Consider the following 25,710-nt stretch of genomic DNA (forward strand, 5'->3'; position numbering starts at 1 on the left):
ACACTATACCTCAGTAGAGGTCGTTACTATTACACTATACCTCAGTAGAGGTCAGTTATATTACACTATACCTCAGTAGAGGTCGTTACTATTACACTATACCTCAGTAGAGGTCGTTACTATTACACTATACCTCAGTAGAGGTCGTTACTATTACACTATACCTCAGTAGAGGTCGTTACTATTACACTATACCTCAGTAGAGGTCATTTATATTACACTATACCTCAGTAGAGGTCGTTACTATTACAGTATACCTCAGTAGAGGTCATTTATATTACACTATACCTCAGTAGAGGTCATTTATATTACACTATACCTCAGTAGAGGTCGTTACTATTACACTATACCTCAGTAGAGGTCATTTATATTACACTATACCTCAGTAGAGGTCATTTGTATTACACTATACCTCAGTAGAGGTCATTTATATTACACTATACCTCAGTAGAGGTCGTTACTATTACAGTATACCACAGTAGAGGTCATTTATATTACACTATACCTCAGTAGAGGTCATTTATATTACACTATACCTCAGTAGAGGTCGTTACTATTACACTATACCTCAGTAGAGGTCATTTATATTACACTATACCTCAGTAGAGGTCATTTATATTACACTATAATGTCTTCATCTTTATAGAAATTTTTTTATATCAGAGAACTTGATCAGTCATGTCAAGGAGATGGTTACATCAGAAAATCTACTTCACCTCTAGGTAGAAGTAGCAATTGTATTCTTTATACAGCTGCAAATCTACTAGAGATACCACAAATAAGTAAGATTTCACTGTAGAACCCAAACCATAGTCTTTCTGACATCACCACAACTCAGTATTTCATGTTTTAACAAATATCTGTTAGTTTCCTGATGGTTTAGAAGTACATGTGACTCAGATTTATTTCCCTCTGGCTGTGTTTAGTTCTGTCTGCCTTAGTCATGGCGAGATACATCAACACTACCAAGGAGAAACGAATGAAGCAAAAATAAATTAAAGTTTGTGATGGAAATTTTTTAACTTATGGAGTGTATTTCTGTATTTTTATAAAACCTGTACATGTATACCCATAAAAACTCTGAGACTCTTGGTGATCAAAGGAGCAGAACTTGGTTATGGATGTTTGGTATTGAATATCTGTGTGTTTAAGATTTATTCACTGAGAGTTTCTTTAGGTACCAAGACTAGTGCTTGTGTGGTTGAAATTGACCCCATCATGCAATGATGTGACAAGTTACCTGTAAATAGAGATCACCGTCTAAGGGAAGACAACTCATTTCAGAAAGATAATCATGGATAAATCACAGCGACCACCTCTCTTAAATCACTGTGGAAGGTCATGGTCAGCACCATTAAATTTGACAAATTTTCAAGATTTTCGTCGATCAGTCTCATTAAACGAAACAATCTCTAAAAGACCCCAGGAGAAGGCTTCCCAAGGGAGACCGCCTATTATGAGCTGTCGAAGGACATGGATGAATGAATTTGGCTACATGAATCGTGGAAACTCTGATCCAAGTTTGTTGAAAGGAAAATGTGATTGTGCAAACAGTGAGGGTAGATATGTAAGTGTTGATGTGTTATATCATGTGACATACCATGTGGTGTATCATGTGACCAATCATGTGATATATCATGTGGTACTATTCTTCATGTGACTTACATCTTGATATTTGATATGGTTATCATTTAACTCCATCATAATGTGTTTGGATTTGTGAAACCTGAAATAATAGTATTGTTTTATGATAGACAGTTTTGATACAGCTGTTTCGTCCGTTCTTAGACACAACATAATGCTTGACCATTTAAGGTTGATTGTGTTTGTTATCTCCCTGGCCCAGACGTCCTGTTAGGCCAGTGGAATTTTCTGATAAACAAAGCAGTTCTAAAACTATCATTCCTTAATCCATAATAACATTACATGAATATTTTCCATGTTAACAATACCAGCTCACAAAGACTCAAACGGAAATCAATATATATTTATACAGGCCTGTGTATGATAAAACACACATAATGGTACTGAGGTGTATATACTAGGTGTGTACTCTACTGATAATTCTCCTTAAACTAACAAGGGGAGTGTTTTGATTCCTAGTATCCTGTGGTTTTGTTTGTAGATGTGTTAATATATCTATCCAGTTGATTACTCTTTGTAATAAAACTACTAAGGAGACATATCAACATATTTAACCTTAGGTCACAGATTATGTTTTTCCTAAATATTCAGGGGACGAGGTTATAGCTGACTGATAGATACCTCCTTAAAACACAGATTATGTTTTTTCTGAATATTCAGGGGACGAGGTTATAGCTGACTGATATATATGTTTTTTCTGAATACAGGGGACAAGGTTATAGCTGACTGTATACCTCCTTAAAACACAGATTATGTTTTTTCTGAATATTCAGGGTAGGTTATAGCTGTGATGTACCTCCTTAAAACACAGATTATGTTTTTTCTGAATATTCAGGGGACGAGGTTATAGCTGACTGATAGATACCTCCTTAAAACACAGATTATGTTTTTTCTGAATATTCAGGGGACAAGGTTATAGCTGACTGATAGATACCTCCTTAAAACACAGATTATGTTTTTTCTGAATATTCAGGGGACGAGGTTATAGCTGACTGATAGATACCTCCTTAAAACACAGATTATGTTTTTTCTGAATATTCAGGGGACGAGGTTATAGTTGACTGATAGATACCTCCTTAAAACAAAGATTATGTTTTTTCTGAATATTCAGGGGACGAGGTTATAGCTGACTTTAACTTAAAACACAGATTATGTTTTTTCTGAATATTCACAGTTATTATGTTTTTAAAACACAGATTATGTTTTTTCTGAATATTCAGGGGACGAGGTTATAGCTGACTGATAGATACCTCCTTAAAACACAGATTATGTTTTTTCTGAATATTCAGGGGACGAGGTTATAGCTGACTGATAGATACCTCCTTAAAACACAGATTATGTTTTTTCTGAATATTCAGGGGACGAGGTTATAGCTGACTGATAGATACCTCCTTAAAACACAGATTATGTTTTTTCTGAATATTCAGGGGACGAGGTTATAGCTGACTGATAGATACCTCCTTAAAACACAGATTATGTTTTTTCTGAATATTCAGGGGACGAGGTTATAGCTGACTGATAGATACCTCCTTAAAACACAGATTATGTTTTTTCTGAATATTCAGGGGACGAGGTTATAGCTGACTGATAGATACCTCCTTAAAACACAGATTATGTTTTTTCTGAATATTCAGGGGACGAGGTTATAGCTGACTGATAGATACCTCCTTAAAACACAGATTATGTTTTTTCTGAATATTCAGGGGACGAGGTTATAGCTGACTGATAGATACCTCCTTAAAACACAGATTATGTTTTTTCTGAATATTCAGGGGACGAGGTTATAGCTGACTGATAGATACCTCCTTAAAACACAGATTATGTTTTTTCTGAATATTCAGGGGACGAGGTTATAGCTGACTGATAGATACCTCCTTAAAACACAGATTATGTTTTTTCTGAATATTCAGGGGACGAGGTTATAGCTGACTGATAGATACCTCCTTAAAACACAGATTATGTTTTTTCTGAATATTCAGGGGACGAGGTTATAGCTGACTGATAGATACCTCCTTAAAACACAGATTATGTTTTTTCTGAATATTCAGGGGACGAGGTTATAGCTGACTGATAGATACCTCCTTAAAACACAGATTATGTTTTTTCTGAATATTCAGGGGACGAGGTTATAGCTGACTGATAGATACCTCCTTAAAACACAGATTATGTTTTTTCTGAATATTCAGGGGACGAGGTTATAGCTGACTGATAGATACCTCCTTAAAACACAGATTATGGTTATAGTTATAGCTGACTGATAGATACCTCCTTAAAACACAGATTATGTTTTTTCTGAATATTCAGGGGACTGATAGATACCTCCTTAAAACAAAGATTATGTTTTTTCTGAATATTCAGGGGACGAGGTTATAGCTGACTGATAGATACCTCCTTAAAACAAATATCCCTCTGGGATAAAAAATCTTTGACTAATGGTTCTACATCAAAACCTGATGCATGGGCTTCCAGGTTTTAAGCTTAAAACAAATATCAGAAATGGAAAGAAATCACTAGATGATTTTTTTTCCAGGGAAATTTTAAGGAATGAATGATGACACAAGGGTTCATCCCATGACAGAGTTATTGAAAATATGATTATCTTTGTTTCACTACAACATTAACAACGATAAGCACTGCTACAGCTAGTAGGATCCTTATAAAGGTAGCCAGCAAAATAATTCCATTGTGCAGGTTAAAGTGATTCAACAGGTTCAGTTAATACCAGTAATTAAACAACTGAAAGCCTATAACTGCAATGTCTTACATAGTTCCGTTCTGAGGTGTTATGGATCCAACCAGTCTGAACTGATAATAGGAGGACTTCTGAGGACCAGTTAATGATTATTTTAGTAAATAAATTGGCAGTGCTTCTATTGAGTATATTTGTAGACAATTAAGGATTCCCAGTGGTCTTGTGTAATCTGGCTTGGGAAGGCTTCCCTGCAGGGCCATTTGGAAAGTATCCATCAGATAAAGGAAGGCATGTTATGAAGACTAATAGAATACTGGGGAAAACATGTCTACAACATGTGTTTCTAAATTTTCTGTAAAGAATTTTTACTTGTTTATTACCATAGCAACAAATTGACTGAAGTGGAATTGGTCACTGGAATGTTTGAATCTAGTGCAATCTTGTATGATAAGGCCTTCCTCAAAGTCTTTATCAGCACCAAAAGATTCCAGAATTATTCATTGTAGTGTTGTTAGTATATCAGTAAAATACTTAGTGAAAATATCATAAAATTTACAGAAATATTTCAATAAAAGTTCTTGATATTTACAGAAATATTTTCAGTATCACCTGCAGTAAATTCACTTTGTGTGATGTTATAGTACACTTGTCCATATTTCGTCATTGATAACAAATTACAAAATCACTTTTCCTTTCCACATCATACAAATTACTGTAGAATATCAATATGTAACATAGGTCATTTTCTATTTCAATATCTCCCCAAGAATTTTAGTCTCCGCTTCTAGCTTAATAGTCTGACACTCAACTGATCAACCAAAACAGAACCTGAGCAGTGTCTTGTATTTACCAGGATTACATTCTCTCTAGCCAATTGGAATAATGAGACCGGTCTTAACCAGGGTTACATTCTCTACCCAATGGTATATTGAGACTGGTCTTAACCAGGGTTACATTCTCTACCCAAGTGGTATATTGAGGCTGGTCTTAACCAGGGTTACATTCTCTCTAGCCAAGTGGTATATTAAGACTGGTCTTAACCAGGGTTACATTCTCTACCCAATGGTATATTTAGGCTGGTCTTAACCAGGGTTACATTCTCTCTCGCCAATTTGAATAATGAGACCGGTCTTAACCAGGGTTACATTCTCTTTAGCCATGTGGTATATTAAGGCTGGTCTTAACCAGAGTTACATTCTCTACCTAATGGTATATTGAGGCTGGTCTTAACCAGGGTTACATTCTCCCTAGCCAAGTGGTATATTAAAGCTGGTCTTAACCAGGGTTACATTCTTTCTAGCAGAGTGGTATATTGAGGCTGGTCTTAACCAGGGTTACATTCTCTCTATCCAATGGTATATTAAGGCTGGTCTTAACTAGGGTTACATTCTCTCTAGCCAAGTGGTATATTAAGGCTGGTCTTAACCAGAGTTACATTCTCTCTAGCCAAGTGGTATATTGAGGCTGGTCTTAACCAGGGTTACATTCTCTACCCAATGGTATATTGAGGCTGGTCTTAACCAGGGTTACATTCTCTCTAGCCAAGTGGTATATTAAGACTGGTCTTAACCAGGGTTACATTCTTTCTAGCAGAGTGGTATATCGAGGCTGCTCCTAACCAGGATTACATTCTTTCTAGCCATGTGGTATATTAAGGCTGTTATTTAACAGGATTACAAATTGAATTAATCTGTTATGTACACAGTAAATACAACAATCTCTGTAACAGTCAGATTTGTTTACACATTTTTGATTTGTTTACTCAGTTTATCAACATGTGAACAGCCAGGGTGATTTGAAAGTGCTTCTCTCTATAGCAGCTGGTGGCTACCTTATAGAACAACATTCAGGAGGCCCATTGCATGTCATTTATAAAAATGAGAGTATTAAGCTGAGCCCAAGAACATGACCATGTCTGCACAGACTAGTCTGCTCCTCAGCTTCCTTAAAACTTCCCAGAGATCACTTAACCTCACACCTCCATTATCACCTGAGGTTTGGGAGCAGAACAGCTTGCCATCTAAACTGTCAGGATCATAGTTACATCTATACTCGTCATAAAACATGTATTGTGTTTAACAAATGAATATGTATAAGATGCTTACAGATAAGTAATTCTTGAATTAATGATGTAACTTGATAAGTGCCTGACAGACTCATGAATGTATTTACTTTGATACTCTTTACAGCTCCACCTGGCAGCAATAACATCATTGAAAGGGGAGCTAATCGAGTTGAACAATAGGTTACAGTTTGTCACTGGAGAACGAGACAGTTTGGAAAAACAACTTAACAAGTCACAGGTATGTGTGATCTTCCTGTTGTGTCTTTGTATTGAAATGTGAGAAGGTGTCTTATATTTAAGAATAATGGTAAGTTTCAGCACATTGGAGAGGAAAGTGTATAGGAAAGTTGCTATTATCTTTTTTTTTTTTTTTTTTGTCATTTGACATAATTTCTCAATTAAAGATGCAAATGTCTGCAAAACAAAACCTCATAATAATACAATGTGTTTGTGTTTCTTCGTCCCAAGTTTAAGGTCACCATTGCTATTTATAGAATTTTGTTAAACACTTACATACATCATGTGCAGGGGCAGGACAGAGATGGTTAATCCCTATGATAAATTGATAAAGACAAGATGAAGTGTTATTTTAATGTGTTTCTAGCTTACTTGGCCTGAAGGGACAAGTGAGCTTATGCTGCAGTGCAACATTTCTCATCTGTCATACAGCATCTCATGCCAATCCGCCACCAATCTCGTGTCAACTTTTCCTTTCAATGACTTCTTCTCAATAATTAAGAGGGCAAGATTAATGATGTTTGGGTGGTAGGTTTGTGGGATGAAGCCAGTCAGAATTGGTGATAAGAAATGGTTTTATCCTTTACATAGTCTTAGGAACCAAACATTTAACTTCTTATAATTAATGAAAAGGCCTACAATCATCATATTTGATTTGTAAACTGCAGGATGAATTCAGTGGCAGTGTTTGATCTTGATCTGTGTTTTGTTGCAGACTGACCGACTCTACTTCCAGCGAGATTGTGATGACAGACTGGAACAGACCACCAGTCGATATGAGGAGAGGATCACAGAGTTACATTCTGTCATTGCAGAACTCCGAAAAAAGATTGAACGTCACCACATCAATGTCATTAAGTAAGTTTTCATGTGATTAAGTTCAAAGGTCAGGGTCACACAGTCATAAAGTCAAGATCACATCTTTGGATGTGATAATGTCAGATTATATTCAGGGCCTATAGTGTATCATAGTGCAATCAAGGCCTTCTCTCTTAGTGTAATCATTGTATTTCTTCCTAGTGTTGATGATGGCCTATTTCCCCATAGTATAATAAATAGCTTTCTCCAAGAGTGTAGTCATATCCTTTCTCCCATATTGTTATCACTGTGCTTCTACCATATTGTTATCACTGTGTTTCTACCATATTGTTATCACTGTGTTTCTACCATATTGTTGTCACTGTGTTTCTACCATATTGTTATCACTGTGTTTCTACGATATTGTTATCACTGTGTTTCTACCATATTGTTATCACTGTGTTTCTACCATATTGTTATCACTGCCATTCTACCATATTGTTATCACTGTGTTTCTACCATATTGTTTTCACTGCCATTCTACCATATTGTTATCACTGTGTTTCTACCATATTGTTATCACTGTGTTTCTACCATATTGTTATCACTGTGTTTCTACCATATTGTTATCACTGTGTTTCTACCATATTGTTGTCACTGTGTTTCTACCATATTGTTATCACTGTGTTTCTACCATATTGTTATCACTGTTTTTATACCATATTGTTGTCACTGTGTTTCTACCATATTGTTGTCACTGTGTTTTTACCATATTGTTATCACTGTGTTTCTACCATATTGTTATCACTGCCATTCTACCATATTGTTATCACTGTGTTTCTACCATATTGTTATCACTGTATTTCTACCATATTGTTATCACTGTGTTTCTCCCATATTGTTATCACTGTGTTTCTCCCATATTGTTATCACTGTGTTTTTACCATATTGTTATCACTGTGTTTCTACCATATTGTTATCACTGTGTTTCTACCATATTGTTATCACTGTGTTTCTACCATATTGTTATCACTGTATTTCTACCATATTGTTATCACTGTGTTTCTACCATATTGTTATCACTGTGTTTCTACCATATTGTTATCACTGTGTTTCTACCATATTGTTATCACTGTGTTTCTACCATATTGTTATCACTGTGTTTCTACCATATTGTTATCACTGTGTTTCTACCATATTGTTATCACTGTGTTTCTACCATATTGTTATCACTGTGTTTTTACCATATTGTTATCACTGTGTTTCTACCATATTGTTATCACTGTGTTTCTACCATATTGTTATCACTGTGTTTCTACCATATTGTTATCACTGTGTTTCTACCATATTGTTATCACTGTGTTTCTACCATATTGTTATCACTGTGTTTCTACCATATTGTTATCACTGTGTTTCTACCATATTGTTATCACTGTGTTTTTACCATATTGTTATCACTGTGTTTCTACCATATTGTTATCGCTGTGTTTCTACCATATTGTTATCACTGCCATTCTACCATATTGTTGTCACTGTGTTTCTACCATATTGTTATCACTGTGTTTCTACCATATTGTTATCACTGTGTTTCTACCATATTGTTATCACTGTGTTTCTACCATATTGTTATCACTGTGTTTCTACCATATTGTTATCACTGTGTTTCTACCATATTGTTATCACTGTGTTTCTACCATATTGTTATCACTGTGTTTCTACCATATTGTTATCACTGCCATTCTACCATATTGTTATCACTGTGTTTCTACCATATGGCTATCACTGTGTTTCTACCATATTGTTACCACTGTGTTTCTCCGATATTGTTATCACTGTGTTTCTACCATATTGTTATCACTGCCATTCTACCATATTGTTATCACTGTGTTTCTACCATATTGTTATCACTGTGTTTTTACCATATTGTTGTCACTGTGTTTCTACCATATTGTTATCACTGTGTTTTATCACTGTGTTTCTACCATATTGTTATCACTGAGTTTTTACCATATTGTTATCACTGTGTTTCTACCATATTGTTATCACTGTGTTTCTACCATATTGTTATCACTGCCATTCTACCATATTGTTGTCACTGTGTTTCTACCATATTGTTGTCATTGTGTTTCTACCATATTGTTATCACTGTGTTTCTACCATATTGTTATCACTGTGTTTCTACCATATTGTTATCACTGTGTGTTTCTACCATATTGTTATCACTGTGCTTCTACCATATTGTTATCACTGTGTTTCTACCATATTGTTATCACTGTGTTTCTACCATATTGTTATCACTGTGTTTCTACCATATTGTTATCACTGTGTTTCTACCATATTGTTATCACTGTGTTTCTACCATATTGTTATCACTGTGTTTCTACCATATTGTTACCACTGTGTTTCTCCGATATTGTTATCACTGTGTTTCTACCATATTGTTATCACTGCCATTCTACCATATTGTTATCACTGTGTTTCTACCATATTGTTATCACTGTGTTTTTACCATATTGTTGTCACTGTGTTTCTACCATATTGTTATCACTGTGTTTTATCACTGTGTTTCTACCATATTGTTATCATTACCTTTCTCCCTTTTCTGACTCCTAAATAAACCCATGTGAAGAAAACATTACTTCTGACTCCTGTAACAAGCCTGAGGGACCAACACATTATCTTTGACTTCTGAAATATGCCCAGATGATCTGCATAATTTCTCTGACTCCTAAAATAATCCACCAATAGTTTAAAGACACAATCAAGGTTTTCGTCAAAATTGGTTTACGTCAAAATAAACCCTATAATTATGTCGATATTAATGGGTGATGAATCTTCCCCTGGATGAGGACAGGAATATGTATCTTACTCATATTTGTCATCTAAACTGTCAAGAAAAAACTACACAAAATTAAGACTTTTTCTGTGGCCATTGATACAAAATGTCAGCAGCATTGAGCTGTGCAGGTCCATTTGGTCTCTTATTTGTTGAGATAAAAGAACTGAGCAGCTTTCTCCACTTCAGTTCTCCTGATATAACTAACACCCATCAAGTCAGCGTGAGGCACTGCATCAGTGGAAGTGATTACACGCTGGTGTACTGCCTCTCCTTACTGATGAAGATTAGGGTTGATTGTGTAATCAACGTTTTAGTTTTTTCCATGATTTTAACAAGAATTAGACTATTACTGGTTGCACTGTGTTTCTACAGTGATGGAAACACTAACAGGCCAATCAGAACATTGATCTGTGTGGCTGTCGGAAATCAAAATCGAGCATGGCTGTCTTACAATATTGATTGTCGTCCGAAAAGATGAGCCACTCACTTGATGGTGTGGATACTATCAGACGTTTTTAACGATTTGTCAACTAAAAAAAGACAGAGATGTGTTCTTGGTTAATGATTTGTCAACTTAAAAACTGGAAGGTGTAGAATGTGTTCTTCTGAAAGCTTTGTTTAACATGTTTTCTAGCTAAATGATTCCTTAACATAAGAAAAATACAAAGATTTATGTTCCTGCTGAGGAGATTGTCAACTGGAAAGAACCTGTCATGTTGCTTTTTCTTAAAGATTTGTCAACCTTAAAAATCATAGACTTGTGCCTTGCTTCCAAGGCCATTCCTTTGTGTGATCAATAAAAATTTACTAAGATATTATTTTTTCAAATTTAAATGTAAAACAGAATCACACGGTCTGTCGATGATGATATTAGTGTGGAAGTATCCTGAAAATTTATGTATAAATACTGTCTATATTCACCATTAATCTTTTTACTTCAGGCTGAAGTAAGAATTTCAAATATTCTTGCAATTTAAAAACATAGGTTATTTTGAAACTCTGACTGCCACATTGATGACAAGTTGTCAACTTTTACTACTCTAGAAGAATACATGTTGTCCATTTAGTTTTATTTCAATAAACATCAATGCCTCAATGGAAAAATGCCCCTATAAAACCAGACTTGTTTCGCCTGTCATTGTAGACAGTGTTGATATTCTGATAAATAAATATTATACCCTGTGATAACTTTATTTATTCTCCACCTTAATAGTTGAGGGAGTGTGTAATAGTTATTTGTCTGTGTGTCTCTCTGTCTATCCATCTGTCCATTCAGACTGTATTGTGCTCAAGTTTCTTTTTGGTTTTCAGAGAGGAAGAAGAAGATGTGGAGGAATCAGATGCTGCTGTCCACAGTACCAAAAGTAACAATGGTGGCAGTACACGAGAAAACATTGCTGGAGAATCACAGGCTAGCATGGGTAGGTCGTAGGGATTATATAAAGAGGTCATAAGGGTAGGGGTCATAGAGGTTATGAGGGTCATACAGGTCGTAGCAAACTCTATCATGAAAATCAATAAGATTATAGAGTTCAGAGGTTATAGAGGTCAAAGAGTCAATAGAGGATATAGAAGTCATAGGAATCAAAGAGGTCATGTGGTTTTTGTAGATATATTTGTAATGATATAATGTTTTCCTATTAAACATCTTATTATATGAAGTTTTGATGTTAAACATACAGTAATTTGTATCAAAGGCAAAAGTGTTCCTCATTGTCAAGGTCAAAGGTGAATTATTTGTTTGCAGTTGAGGCAGGAAATGACCTGAACTCAGAGCTGTCACGCGTTGTCAATGAATTAGAGAGTGCCATTGATGAGAGGAAGCGGATCGCATCAGTTGTGGTCGATGACCAAGAAGATGTGGATCTTGAAGAGGATGCTAATGAAACTGGGGAGGATGATAGTATTGAAGAGAAGGCTCTTGAGGTAATATTTCAAATAACAAAGGGGTAAATCTATAAAAAGACATGGGAATTTCCATATCTAAAAATAGAAATGAGAAACTATGCTTATGAAGATGATTGTTATGATGAAATGAGGGAAACTTTTTTAAGTTTTGAAGAATAGGGAAAAAAGTTCACTACATGTATTAGAAGCAGATTTATAATCAGTTATGATTTGAACAAGAATTTGTAATAAAAAGAAAAAACTTCTTTTTTGGATTAGAGACACTGATTATGTGAATTCTTAATGTTTGATGTAAATGTTTAAGAGTTATATTAGTTTCCAGATTTAACTTCTTTTGAAAATTTCAATACCTAGGTAAGATGTTTTCCTGGGTAATGAAATTTTCAAAAACACTGGTTTCTAGAATTGATTTGATTATTTACATATTATTTGAATGGTATTTTCTAAACTGGAAAATGTTTGTACTTTCCAGTCAAGTACGAAATGAAATGTATATATTGTACTGTGATCACAATCAGGGGAAGGCATGGGATGGGAAAGTAATGGACAGTAGGGAGAAGTGAAGACATAAGATGAAGAAAGGGGCAGTTGGACGGACGCATACTAATGAGAGAATGGGCAGTAGGACTGACCACACTCTAGAATAATGGACAGCAGGACAGACATACAAAATGAAGAAATGCAATGCGGTACAGACATAGTTTAGTCTAGAAGTGGTGTAGAGAAACATTCTGTTGTCTATCTACAGTTTAACACTCCAACCATTCACTGGCGTCTTATTTCTGGCTCTCGACCAAATACAGCATATAAATTGCCTGTGGTGTTTCCAGAGATGAAACAAATATTGACCAAAGAACAGAATTCCCCCTTAGAATATATGAAGAGATATAGATATGACTCCAGGAATTGACCTCCAGTTACTCACAGCCACTGTTGGGTCAACTCAATGTGTACTTTCCCTGTAGACATGTTAGATATGAATTTTTCTGGCAGTTACTCTCACCTTTATATTTAGTGTTCAGTAAAGTTAACTGTTGATTCTATTGTCCTGTAATAAGCCCACCCTGTCACCTTTGACCCTGTGACCCAAAGTCAAAGGTAATGTATGCATGATTTATTAGGATGATAATTGCCACAAATCTTTCGTCTCTTGATAAAATTACCGATTGTCAACATCAAATGTTGTATGTTTGATTGTTGGAATAACAAATTTGGAAAGTCATCATTTTTCCTCAAAACGTTTTAATCAAATATAAACTTTATTTATATTTCAACAATAATTGGCTTCGATGGAAACACCAGAGGGATGTTATTATGGGAAGAAACTGGAGAATCCATGGAAAACTCCAGTAGTTAAACAGATGATCCATTATCTTTTGTCTGTTCAGGGAATCAAACCTTACCAATGTCCTACCTGACTAATCATGTTTAACTAATTTAGATACACATACATTTTTCTCTTCTTTAATAATTCACTTATTTTTATCTAGGCCTGTAAACAGATGGAGGCATTTGATTTTGAGTCAACACCCCCTCCAGCTCCTCCTCCACGTGACCCCCGTCCAGCAACCTTCCATCCTCCACCCCCACCTCCTCCAAATGAGTTCCCAGAACCAGCTTATCTACAGGAGGAAATCAACAGTCTCAGGGCAGAGACTAGTACCATGCAAGAACAAATTGGTAGACAGGAGGCGGAGCTTAATATGTATAAGGCAGCACTCGACAGTATTAGAGAGGAGAGAGACAGGTTCAAAAGAAAGGTAATGAATATTTATAAGAGGCGGAGCTTAATATGTATGAGGCAGCAATCAACAGTATTAGATAGGAGAGAGAGAGGTTCAAAGGAAAGGTAATGAATATTTATGATAAGAGGCAGAGCTTAATCTGTATGAGGCTATTAATATAAGATCACTGATATTTAAAGTTAATGTTAATTTTGATATTTTTGACAAATTCTTATTTTGGAGATATATGAAATTTACAAAATAATTCCCAGATATGAAAATAAATACAAAAATAATTCTGTGAATGTTATTTGATTCATCTATAAATGTTTGTATATCTGTTTCAGGTGAAAGATATTCAATGTCGACAGCAAACGTATGATCTAGCCTCCAGTCCTCAACACAGTCGAACAGCCACGCCCACAAAACCACAACACCTTACCCCCAGTGGAGATAGGTATGTAACACTACAACATACTCAGACAGCCCCACCCACAAAACCAGAACATCTTAGCCCCAGTGGAGACAGATATGTAACACTACAACACAGCCTGACAGCCACGCCCACAAAACATAAACATCTTACCCCTGTAAAGATAGGTATGTACCTGTACAACACAAAGAGCTATGCCCACCAAACCTCAACATCTTACCCCTGTTGGAGACAATATGTAACCCGCAAAGCAGCCAGACCATTTACTGCCACTTAAAACTGTTAAAAATAGTGAAAAATTATGATTAAGTATTGAAATTACCTGATTTAAGACCTACCAAGTATAATTTATTTTCTGTTTCTAGGTCAACGCCAGCATCCTCCACAAACGAGTCATTCCCTGTTGCCAAGGTTGCAGAGTTGAAAAAACTAAAAACCTGTGCTAGTGAGCGCCAGATTTTAGGGGCAGAGATCAGCTCTGCAGGGGTGAGTGATCACCAGATCTTAGGGGTAGAGATGAGAGCTCTGTAGAGAATAGTGAGCACCAGGTCTTAAGGGTAGAAATTAGCTCTGTAGATGTGGCAGAGCAAGAGATCTAAGGGGTAGAGATTAGCTCTATAGGGATGAGTGAGCACCAGATCTAAGGGGTAGAGATGAGCTCTATAGGGGTGAGTGAGCACCAGATCTAAGGGGTAGAGATGAGCTCTATAGGGGTGAGTGAGCACCAGATCTAAGGGGTAGAGATGAGCTCTATAGGGGTGAGTGAGCACCAGATCTAAGGGGTAGAGATGAGCTTTATAGGGTTGAGTGAGCACCAGATCTAAGGGGTAGAGATGAGCTCTATAGGGGTGAGTGAGCTCCAGATCTAAGGGGTAGAGATGAGCTCTATAGGGGTGAGTGAGCACCAGATTTAATGGGTAGAGATGAGCTCTATAGGGGTGAGTGAGCACCAGATCTAAGGGGTAGAGATGAGCTCTATAGGGGTGAGTGGTCACCAGATCTAAGGGGTAGAGATGAGCTCTGTAGAGCTATTATACTTATGCAGGGACATTGATATGGCAGATAAATTATACTTACTCAACAGGAATGAATGAAGGTTTTGAAAGTTGATATATGAAGAGATGGTGCTAACAAACATTTCAGATGCAGAGTAAAAAGACTATTGATTGGTCCAAATATTGGGTTTATGAGTTTGTGAGTGGTCAACAGAATAGTTCTGTTGATATTCTTACCCCTCTCGGGTAATGTAAAAGATTTGGGTCTGATTTGATGATCAATCAGTTAAGTTTTATCCAGAAATGATTGGAAAATTAAAAAAACGGTACTTTTTCGACATTAAAGTGTGTAAACTCCACATCTCTGTCTTGATATCGTATTAACGTTGTTGTAAAAATGATCAGCACTGATATCAAGTTAGTTTAGTAAAAACTGAAGAAACATGTGAATCATATTACCAGTATTTGATGTTACCTTTATGTGAATAAAGTTTGGTGGATGTTGAGTATTGGTGATATTGTCTCCATAACTTTTGTATTGACAGAATTGTTTGTGTACATATTTTCAGTTAATTTTGATATTATAATTACCCAATGTGAAAGTCATAGGACACCTAGTGCAGAGTATTTTGTAGTCATTAGATGTAATTTGGATATTTCAGTTACCCAACACCAAGGTTGCAGAACACCTGGTACAGAGTTTACAGGAGTGCTCGAATATGCAGGAAATCTTACAAACACTCTACAAATGTGGAAATGAAATGTCCGACAACAAGCTTAATGAGTTTGAACTAGAATTTGAAAGACTTCAGAGTAAAATAGACAATTTAAAGTCACAGAATGATTTACTGTTGCTTACACTGGAGGAGAGTAAATCCATGACAGATCGTCTGACGGTGCTGATGGGCAAATATGAGTCCAATCACACAGCACTTCAACTGGCGTTAGGATATTCAGACCAGACAATGGAGGCATATGACGTCCTACTTGGTCTGGTGGAGAGTGAGCTAGCTGTCGTTCTCTGTAACTGTCAAGCTGCTGGATTAACAGGTCAAGGTCAGTAGCAGTGGTCAGGGTCAAAGTTTATTGTCAAGCTTAATATGAAAATCTAAGGTCATGTTCAATTTTATAGGTAATACTGTTTGTTAGGCCAAGATCATCAGATGATTTTTATAATTAACTTTTATCTGAATTCTAACTTAAGATTTACACAGAACATTTCCATACTTTACCGAATACAAAGGAAATTTCACAACAAATTATCTGTATGATCACATTTTATGAGACAATTATTATCATTTCCTGCAAAAGCCCAGAGTGTCAACTCATTACCTCTGATTCAATATAGAGATGTAGTGGGCTTATTACAAGACCTCAGGGGGCTCAACGCATTACCTCTGATTCAATATAGAGATGTAGTGGGCTTATTACAAGACTCTAGGGTCAACTCATTACCTCTGATTCAATATAGAGATGTAGTGGGCTTATTACAAGACCCTAGGGTCACCTCATGACCTCTGATTCAGTATAGAGATGTAGTGGGCTTATTACAAGACCCAAGGGTCACCTCATGACCTCTTATTCAATATAGAGATATAGTGGGCTTATCACAAGACCTCAGGGGGCTCAACGCATTACCTCTGATTCAATATAGAGATGTAGTGGCTTATTACAAGACCGACAACAAGCATTAATGATTCATTATAGAGATGTAGTGGGCTTAGTACAGGAAAGCAAATAGTAATTGTTGTTATTTCTGCAGACCTTCAATATTACTATTATTACCCAGCCTTACATGTTTTGTTAGAATAATCAATACATGTATAATTTTACCCTGTGATAAGTTACCCAATCACACAGCTGTGTTATTTTCAACTGGCGTTAGGATATTCAGACCAGACAATGGAGGCATATGACTTCTGCCTGTTTTGTTGACTTTGTCTCTAGTTTGATGTTTGTTAATGTTTTGATATCACAGCTGAAGGCGTGCCTACTTGGAGGCTGGTGGAGAGTGAGCTAGCTGTCGTTCATCTGTTGTAACTGTCAAGCTGCTGGATTAACAGGTCAAGGTCAGTAGCCAGTGGTCAGGTAAAATAAAAGTATCATTGTCAAACTTAATATGAAAATCTAAGGTCATGTTCAATTTTATAGGTAATACTGTTTGTTAGGCCAAGATCATCAGATGATTTTTAAAATTAACTTCTATCTGAATTCAAACTTAAGATTTACACAGAACATTTCAGTAGTTATACTGAATACAAAGGAAACGTCACAACAAATTATCTGTTTGACCACATTTTATGAGACAATTATTATCATTTCCTGCAAAATCCCAGAGTGTCAACTCATTACCTCTGATTCTATATAGAGATGTAGTGGGCTTATTACAAAACCCTAGGGTCACCTCATGACATCTGATTCTATATAGAGATGTAGTGGGCTTATTACAAAACCCTAGGGTCACCTCATGACATCTGATTCTATATAGAGATGTAGTGGGCTTATTACAAAACCCTAGGGTCACCTCATGACTTCTGATTCTATATAGAGATGTAGTGGGCTTATTACAAGCCCCTAGGGTCAACTCATTACCTCTGATTCTATATAGAGATGTAGTGGGCTTATTACAAGACCCTAGGGTCACCTCATGACCTCTGATTCTATATAGAGATGTAGTGGGCTTATTACAAGACCCTAGGGTCACCTCATGACCTCTGATTCAATATAGAGATGTAGTGGGCTTATTACAAGACCTCAGGGGGTTCAACGCATTACCTCTGATTCAATATAGAGATGTAGTGGGCTTAGTACAGGAAAACAAATAGTAATTGTTGTTATTTCTGCAGACCTTCAATATTACTATTATTACCCAGCCTTACATGTTATGTTAGAATAATCAATACATGTATAATTTTACCCTGTGATAAGTTACCCACTGACTCAGTGTCTGTGTTATTTTGATAGCTCTCTTGGGTCCTGTAATAAGCCACCCACCCTCCTTTGGCTGTTATATTGACTTCTGCCTGTTTTGTTGACTTTGTCTCTAGTTTGATGTTTGTTAATGTTTTGATATCACAGCTGAAGGCATGCAGAGGGATGCCAGTCAGATGGAGGCTATGGCCCAGCGAGTCGCACAAAGTCGTCGAACTGCAGAGAACATGGTAAAACATCTGTTGTTGAAGCTGGACAGAAGTGTAGGAATATACAGTGGGGTACAAGCCTCTAGTGCCAACCCCTGGGATGAGATGTCCACATCCAGGTAAAATAAAATATGTCTGATCAGTATATTTACCAGGTAAAACAGATCTACATCAGGTAAATCATAGATATAGACCAGGTAAATCATAGATATAGACCAGGTAAATCATAGATATAGACCAGGTAAATCATAGATATAGATCAGGTAAATCATAGATATAGACCAGGTAAATCATAGATATAGACCAGGTAAATCATAGATATAGACCAGGTAAATCATAGATATAGACCAGGTAAAACAGATATAGACCAGGTAAATCATAGATATAGACCAGGTAAATCATAGGTATAGACTAGGTAAATCATAGATATAGACCTGGTAAATCATAGATATAGACCAGGTAAATCATAGATACAGACCAGGTAAATCATAGATATAGACCAGGTAAATCAGATAAACATCAGGTAAATCATAGGTATAGACCAGGTAAATCATAGATATTCATGTAAAACATATTTAAAAATCAAATATATTTAGATATATATATATAAACATATTAACAAGGTAAAATAAAGATGTTTTTGTTGTAAAAATATATATGTTAACAGATGTAAAAGAATATTACAGTGCTGAAATACAAAGTCTGAAGTAAAACTTTGTGATCTGAAAAAGAACATAACCTAGCATGTAATGAGTATTATCTTAGTTTAAATATTATGATGGATTAAACTCTGTGTGGGTTTCAGTGCATCAAGTTCCAAGGGCAGTGCTACTGTGGACAGTGATTTTAACAAAAATGATGAGCAGCGTATCAGAGAATACATTCAGTGCCTTAAAAATAGTCGGGCAACCGTCAAGTCTACCATCATGGAGATAGAGAGCATTCATTTGGAGCCTCAGGTCCAGGAAAATCACCGAAGCGTGGAGACACAGAGACTGGACCTAGAAAATGCTGTGTTGATGCAGGAACTAATGGCCATGAAGGTAAGTTACTGGTTAGAGAGTACGGAACCTGTATCTGACTGTAGCTCTGCCTTGTTATCAGACCTCCATGTTTACTGCTTTCCAGTTACAATTTTAATTCTTTAACCTGTGATAATCCCTTATTTTTCATACTTAGATTTTGTCCTGTTCGAGGAATGTAACCCATCTGTGACAGCCCTCGTGTATAAAGGTTAATAAAACCTTGTGAAGTGTCAGTGTCTGTAAAGTGTTACTTTACTTACAGGAAGAGAAGACGGAGCTGAAGTCCAGTAACTATTTACTAGAGAAAGAGAAACGTGCATTAGAATTAAAATTGTCAAGTCGAGAGTCGGAGGAACAGGCTCATATTTTACAGATTGAGCACCTCAAGTGTGAACTACAGGAAAGAGAGGCGAGACACCCACAGGTATGTGTGGTTAGATAATCAAAACCACACTGATAGAATATTGCTAGGATGTTAATTACTGTAATATTGAATAATATCTGATAACAAAACCGATGTTAGGCAATAAGCCCATGTTTTGTAATAAGGCCAAGTCTTAATCTGATGTTTCTGGTAATGAAGCCATGGATATCGATGATAGTCATTAAAACCATTAAAAAACGTTATGATATTTTCCTCTAATAAGCTAAGTTACTTTTTTCAGATAAAGGGTTTATGTTGGACGCTGGACAGAATAAATACACTATTATCTACACATCCATTAGCAGGCTCTTTGTAGAATATCATAACTCACAGACTTTATCTCCTACTTTCGTATGATGAACTGTGACCTGTTTCAAAACATTTCCCCTCGTAGTAGTTAATGGCTTAAAGCATTCACAGTAATTATATATATATATAGATATTTTTTGTTTTAGGATGAAGATAATGCTGGCTTTTCATTGGTGGATTACATGTCCAGTAATCCTGACTTAGGGAAGGAGTTATCAGAAGCAGCGAAGCGAGAGAAGAAGTTAAAGGCTCGGGTTCAGGAATTAGTGGTTACACTTGAGAAATTATCAAGAAATTCAGAAATCAGACATCAACAATCAGCTGACTTTGTGAATGATCTTAAACGGGCAAACAGGTGAGTTTATGACTCGTACAAACCAATCACTGTAACTGTTCATGACATCTGAGTCCTAAGCTGTTTTGCTGTTGGTGACAACTTCAAAAAAATTAGATCAGAAAATAATTGGTAAATTATAGATGTTTTTATGTTACGAAGACCAGAATATGAAACAATATATAAACTTTGATGATAAAACTGAATAAATTATCAGGAACAACTTTTAGCCATGAATGTTATTTACAATTACAATTTATGACTATTGTATAGATGGATCAGTACTGATACTGGTTGCCATAGTAACACTAAGATATTGCTGTCAGTGATCAGGATGATCAGTGTAATAACCTCTACATTTTACAGTGCCTTGATATCAGCCTTTGATAAATCAAAGAAGAAATATCAAAGTAAACTCAAGAGGATGGAGCTACAGATGCAGGCCTTAACAGAACGTTACGATACACAGGTAAATTATACTTAACAGAACGTTACGATACACAGGTAAATCGTACTTAACAGAACGTTACGATACACAGGTAAAATATACTAAACAAAATGTTACGATACACAGGTAAATTATACTTAACACAACGTTACGATACACAGGTAAATTATACTAAACAGAACGTTACGATACACAGGTAAATTATACTTAACAGAACGTTACGATACACAGGTAAATTATACTAAACAGAACGTTACGATACACAGGTAAATTATACTAAACAAAATGTTATGATACACAGGTAAATTATACTTAACAGAACATTACGATACACAGGTAAATTATACTTAACAGAACGTTACGATACACAGGTAAATTATACTAAACAGAACGTTACGATACACAGGTAAATTATACTAAACAGAACGTTACGATACACAGGTAAATTATACTTAACACAACGTTACGATACACAGGTAAATTATACTAAACAGAACGTTACGATACACAGGTAAATTATACTTAACAGAACGTTACGATATACAGGTAAATTATACTTAACAGAACGTTACGATACACAGGTAAATCATACTTAACAGAACGTTACGATATACAGGTAAATTATACTTAACAGAACGTTACGATACACAGGTAAATTATACCAAACAAAACGTTACGATACACAGATAAATTATACTAAATTATACAGATAAATTATACTTAACAGAACGTTACGATATACAGGTAAATTATACTTAACAGAACGTTACGATACACAGGTAAATTATACCAAACAAAACGTTACGATACACAGGTAAATTATACTAAACAAAACGTTACGATACACAGATAAATTATACTTAACAGAACGTTACGATATACAGGTAAATTATACTTAACAGAACGTTACGATACACAGGTAAATTATACCAAACAAAACGTTACGATACACAGGTAAATTATACTAAACAAAACGTTACGATACACAGATAAATTATACTTAACAGAACGTTACGATACACAGGTAAATTATACTTAACACAATGTTACGCTACACAGGTAAATCATACTTAACAGAACGTTACGATACACAGGTAAATCATACTTCTCAAGAAATGTTTCTATGTTTGAATATCCTTATACCTTATACCTTATACCATGGTAGACATGAACTATTCTGTTTTAGAATTATTAAAATTTATCAATTTTTACACAAAATGATTAAAATTTTTATATTATCCCTGACAGATTCAGTTGATTGGTAAGAAGCTAGCTATGCAGGAACCAGACACTGTGATGTCACAGTCCCGCCCGGCTCCTAATGAGACGTCACTATAGCAACGACTGTATTCACCAATGAAAACTTGTCTGTGAAGTTGGTGATTGCTTGACATTGTTGCTAATTATCTGGATTAATGAAAGCTTTGTTTACTGTGAAATCGCTGTATTCAGAATGTCTTGTTCCTGTTTATTGAACCTTCAGGAGTAATTGTTTCACACATGCTAATGGAATGGAGATTCCATTTGCCAAACCAAATTGTGAAAGTGTTTTACTATTTGTAGAACCTTCAAGATCAACAACTCTACCCATTCTTATGGAAAGTTACTTGTGTCGACTATGCCAAACCTGGCAAAGTTCTTCCAAGATGGATAATTGATTTTGTGTAAAAATTCAATTTTTACAAACAATACAGAAGATAGGTGTCCAGTGACAGAATTATGCAGTTTTTGAGGAATTTCTGTCAAAACTTGCCATAGAAAGTTTTAGGTCTGTATTTGGAAATATGTGATGTCCTGGTTTTTTATGACTGTGTATGTGTCTAAATGTATATCGAGATATTACTACAGTATATCGGCTGTGATTTTGTGTGAAGTCTTCAACGGAGTCGATGAAAGCAATTCAGTGTATCGTTACTTTGATTGAATGATCGACACTAATCTGAGGAAGGTTTGGATAAAAAGATTGAAAGATTTTGTGGAAAAAAATTATTTTAAACTTGTATGATTGGAAAAAAGTGAGGATTTGGAAGTTTTTGGAAAATGTTCACAAAAGAAACATAACTGATTGGAAACCCAGAAAAAGGAAAACGCTTCATAAGATGAAGGCCAAGATATCAGAATTCCTGGAATTATGACGGAGTTATCCCTGCTTGTCACTCATAACATTAAACTTGTAGTAGGATGTTATAGTATTCATGTGGCCACAGTACTATGTCTGGTAATACTTGCCCACCCATACATATATTTCTGTAGAAATGCCAGCATGTATTGTATGTATTACCCCCCTAGAGTTACTGCAGGTTTTTTTGTAAGCTTTAGTTTTTATGGAATGATAACTCTATATAACACTGTACAGTACTGTAGTGATGCTGAGCAGCTGGATACATCATTACACTGTACAGTACTGTTGTGATGCTGAGCAGCTGGATACATCATTACACTGTACAGTACTGTAGTGATGCTGATCAGCTGGATACATCATTACACTGTACAGTACTGTAGTGATGCTGAGCAGCTGGATACATCATAACACTGTACAGTACAGTAGTGATGCTGAGCAGCTGGATACATCATAACACTGTACAGTACTGTAGTGATGCTGAGCAGCTGGATACATCATTACACTGTACAGTACTGTAGTGATGCTGAGCAGCTGGATACATCATTACACTGTACAGTACTGTAGTGATGCTGAGCAGCTGGATACATCATAACACTGTACAGTACTGTAGTGATGCTGAGCAGCTGGATACATCATAACACTGTACAGTACTGTATGATGCTGAGCAGCTGGATACATCATTACACTGTACAGTACAGTAGTGATGCTGATGCTGTAGTGATGCTGAGCAGCTGGATTCATCATACACTGTACACTGTAGTGATGTACAGTACTGTAGTACTGTAGTGATGCTGAGCAGCTGGATACATCATTACACTGTACAGTACTGTAGTGATGCTGAGCAGCTGGATACATCATTACACTGTACAGTACTGTAGTGATGCTGAGCAGCTGGATACATCATTACACTGTACAGTACTGTAGTGATGCTGAGCAGCTGGATACATCATTACACTGTACAGTACTGTAGTGATGCTGAGCAGCTGGATACATCATAACACTGTACAGTACTGTAGTGATGCTGAGCAGCTGTATACATCATTACACTGTACAGTACTGTAGTGATGCTGAGCAGCTGGATACATCATTACACTGTACAGTACTGTAGTGATGCTGAGCAGCTGGATACATCATTACACTGTACAGTACTGTAGTGATGCTGAGCAGCTGGATACATCATTACACTGTACAGTACTGTAGTGATGCTGAGCAGCTGGATACATCATTACACTGTACAGTACTGTAGTGATGCTGAGCAGCTGGATACATCATAACACTGTACAGTACTGTAGTGATGCTGAGCAGCTGGATACATCATTACACTGTACAGTACTGTAGTGATGCTGAGCAGCTGGATACATCATTACACTGTACAGTACTGTAGTGATGCTGAGCAGCTGGATACATCATTACACTGTACAGTACTGTAGTGATGCTGTACAGTACATGCTGGATACATCATTACACTGTACAGTACTGTAGTGATGCTGAGCAGCTGGATACATCATAACACTGTACAGTACTGTAGTGATGCTGAGCAGCTGGATACATCATTACACTGTAAACGTCTTCATTATATGTACTGATGTACCCAGTATATCACTATGTCTTCATTTTTCTTTTTTTCATCCAAAAGTGAGGATTTATAAGTAGAATAACACATTGGTTACAAAACCTATCCAGCAATAAGCCCATGTCTGATAATAAGCCCACCCATCTTTTACAATTGTACAAAACATGCAAGTAAATATCATCTTTCAATATAAAATCTGTAGATCCAAATATTGAATTAAACAGCTGTTTCATCCTTCTAGTACACATCAGTGATGCTGAGGGCCTAAATTTTGAAGCCTAGGAGGTGACTTAGGAAATCCAAAGTGATCGCAAGAAATGTCAAAGTCTAGATGTGTACTAGCCCCACAATTCAATACATTGTGTAATTTCCATGTAATTAATCATTTCAATGTCAATTTCTGCAGAAAATTAACAGTAGTTATTCATTGCCCTGTAAATTACTGCTACAGAAATCCTGTTTAAGTCTGTGGGCATGTTGCAGGATAAAACTGATAACTGATCATATCAAAACACAGAGACTCATTTAACAACGTTGTATAGTAGTAGTCTTGCTTATAAAACCTGAATTTTTATTTGCTTGCAGTAAATATGTATAATACAGCTGATCAATGATATGTTCATGAGGTTTTGTGGAATTTTTACAACAAAAGAGACGAATAATGTAGAGAAAATAGTATTTCTGTCTGAAAGTAATTTATCAAAGTGTTACTTCAAAACTTAAAGTAAAAAAAATCATTTGTTAGATTGTTTTCAATAATTTTACATATTTTTAGGCAAGAATTCTCTTGTTTTTTAAAGATTCCATCAGAGATTTTGTAGGAATATAGGGATATTTCTATGCATGTTTTCTTCCATTTACTATTGGGAGTATATAATTGGAGACAGTGATATCTTCTCAGGGGAGACAACTGTGATCTGTACTTTTATTAAGGGCAAAACAGATTCAACAAAAGCTCAGTGTAAATATGACCTGCAGGACAGAGGAGTGTTTTACAGCA

The 25,710-nt window shown here is 35.9% G+C and overlaps 1 protein-coding gene across 1 annotated transcript in view; it reads left to right on the forward strand.

Annotated features, from left to right (window-relative positions):
• LOC132549468 (colorectal mutant cancer protein-like) overlaps window positions 1-23,479 on the forward strand; it is a 64,353-nt gene extending 40,874 nt beyond the window's left edge. The window contains exons 5-18 of the mRNA XM_060213407.1: window positions 6,526-6,639; window positions 7,354-7,496; window positions 11,587-11,696; window positions 12,023-12,201; window positions 13,674-13,943; window positions 14,255-14,364; window positions 14,706-14,826; window positions 15,998-16,391; window positions 18,414-18,594; window positions 19,281-19,518; window positions 19,763-19,924; window positions 20,380-20,588; window positions 20,934-21,036; window positions 22,264-23,479. Of these exons, the coding sequence (XP_060069390.1) occupies window positions 6,526-6,639; window positions 7,354-7,496; window positions 11,587-11,696; window positions 12,023-12,201; window positions 13,674-13,943; window positions 14,255-14,364; window positions 14,706-14,826; window positions 15,998-16,391; window positions 18,414-18,594; window positions 19,281-19,518; window positions 19,763-19,924; window positions 20,380-20,588; window positions 20,934-21,036; window positions 22,264-22,353 (2,424 nt within the window). The 3' untranslated portion in view covers window positions 22,354-23,479. The remainder of the gene's footprint in view (window positions 1-6,525; window positions 6,640-7,353; window positions 7,497-11,586; window positions 11,697-12,022; window positions 12,202-13,673; window positions 13,944-14,254; window positions 14,365-14,705; window positions 14,827-15,997; window positions 16,392-18,413; window positions 18,595-19,280; window positions 19,519-19,762; window positions 19,925-20,379; window positions 20,589-20,933; window positions 21,037-22,263) is intronic.
• The last annotated feature ends 2,231 nt before the right edge of the window (window positions 23,480-25,710 follow it).

This window comes from Ylistrum balloti, unplaced genomic scaffold, assembly GCF_031769215.1.
Source record: "Ylistrum balloti isolate Yb309-2 unplaced genomic scaffold, AGI_CSIRO_Ybal_v1 Utg370058, whole genome shotgun sequence".
Taxonomy (NCBI): domain Eukaryota; kingdom Metazoa; phylum Mollusca; class Bivalvia; order Pectinida; family Pectinidae; genus Ylistrum; species Ylistrum balloti.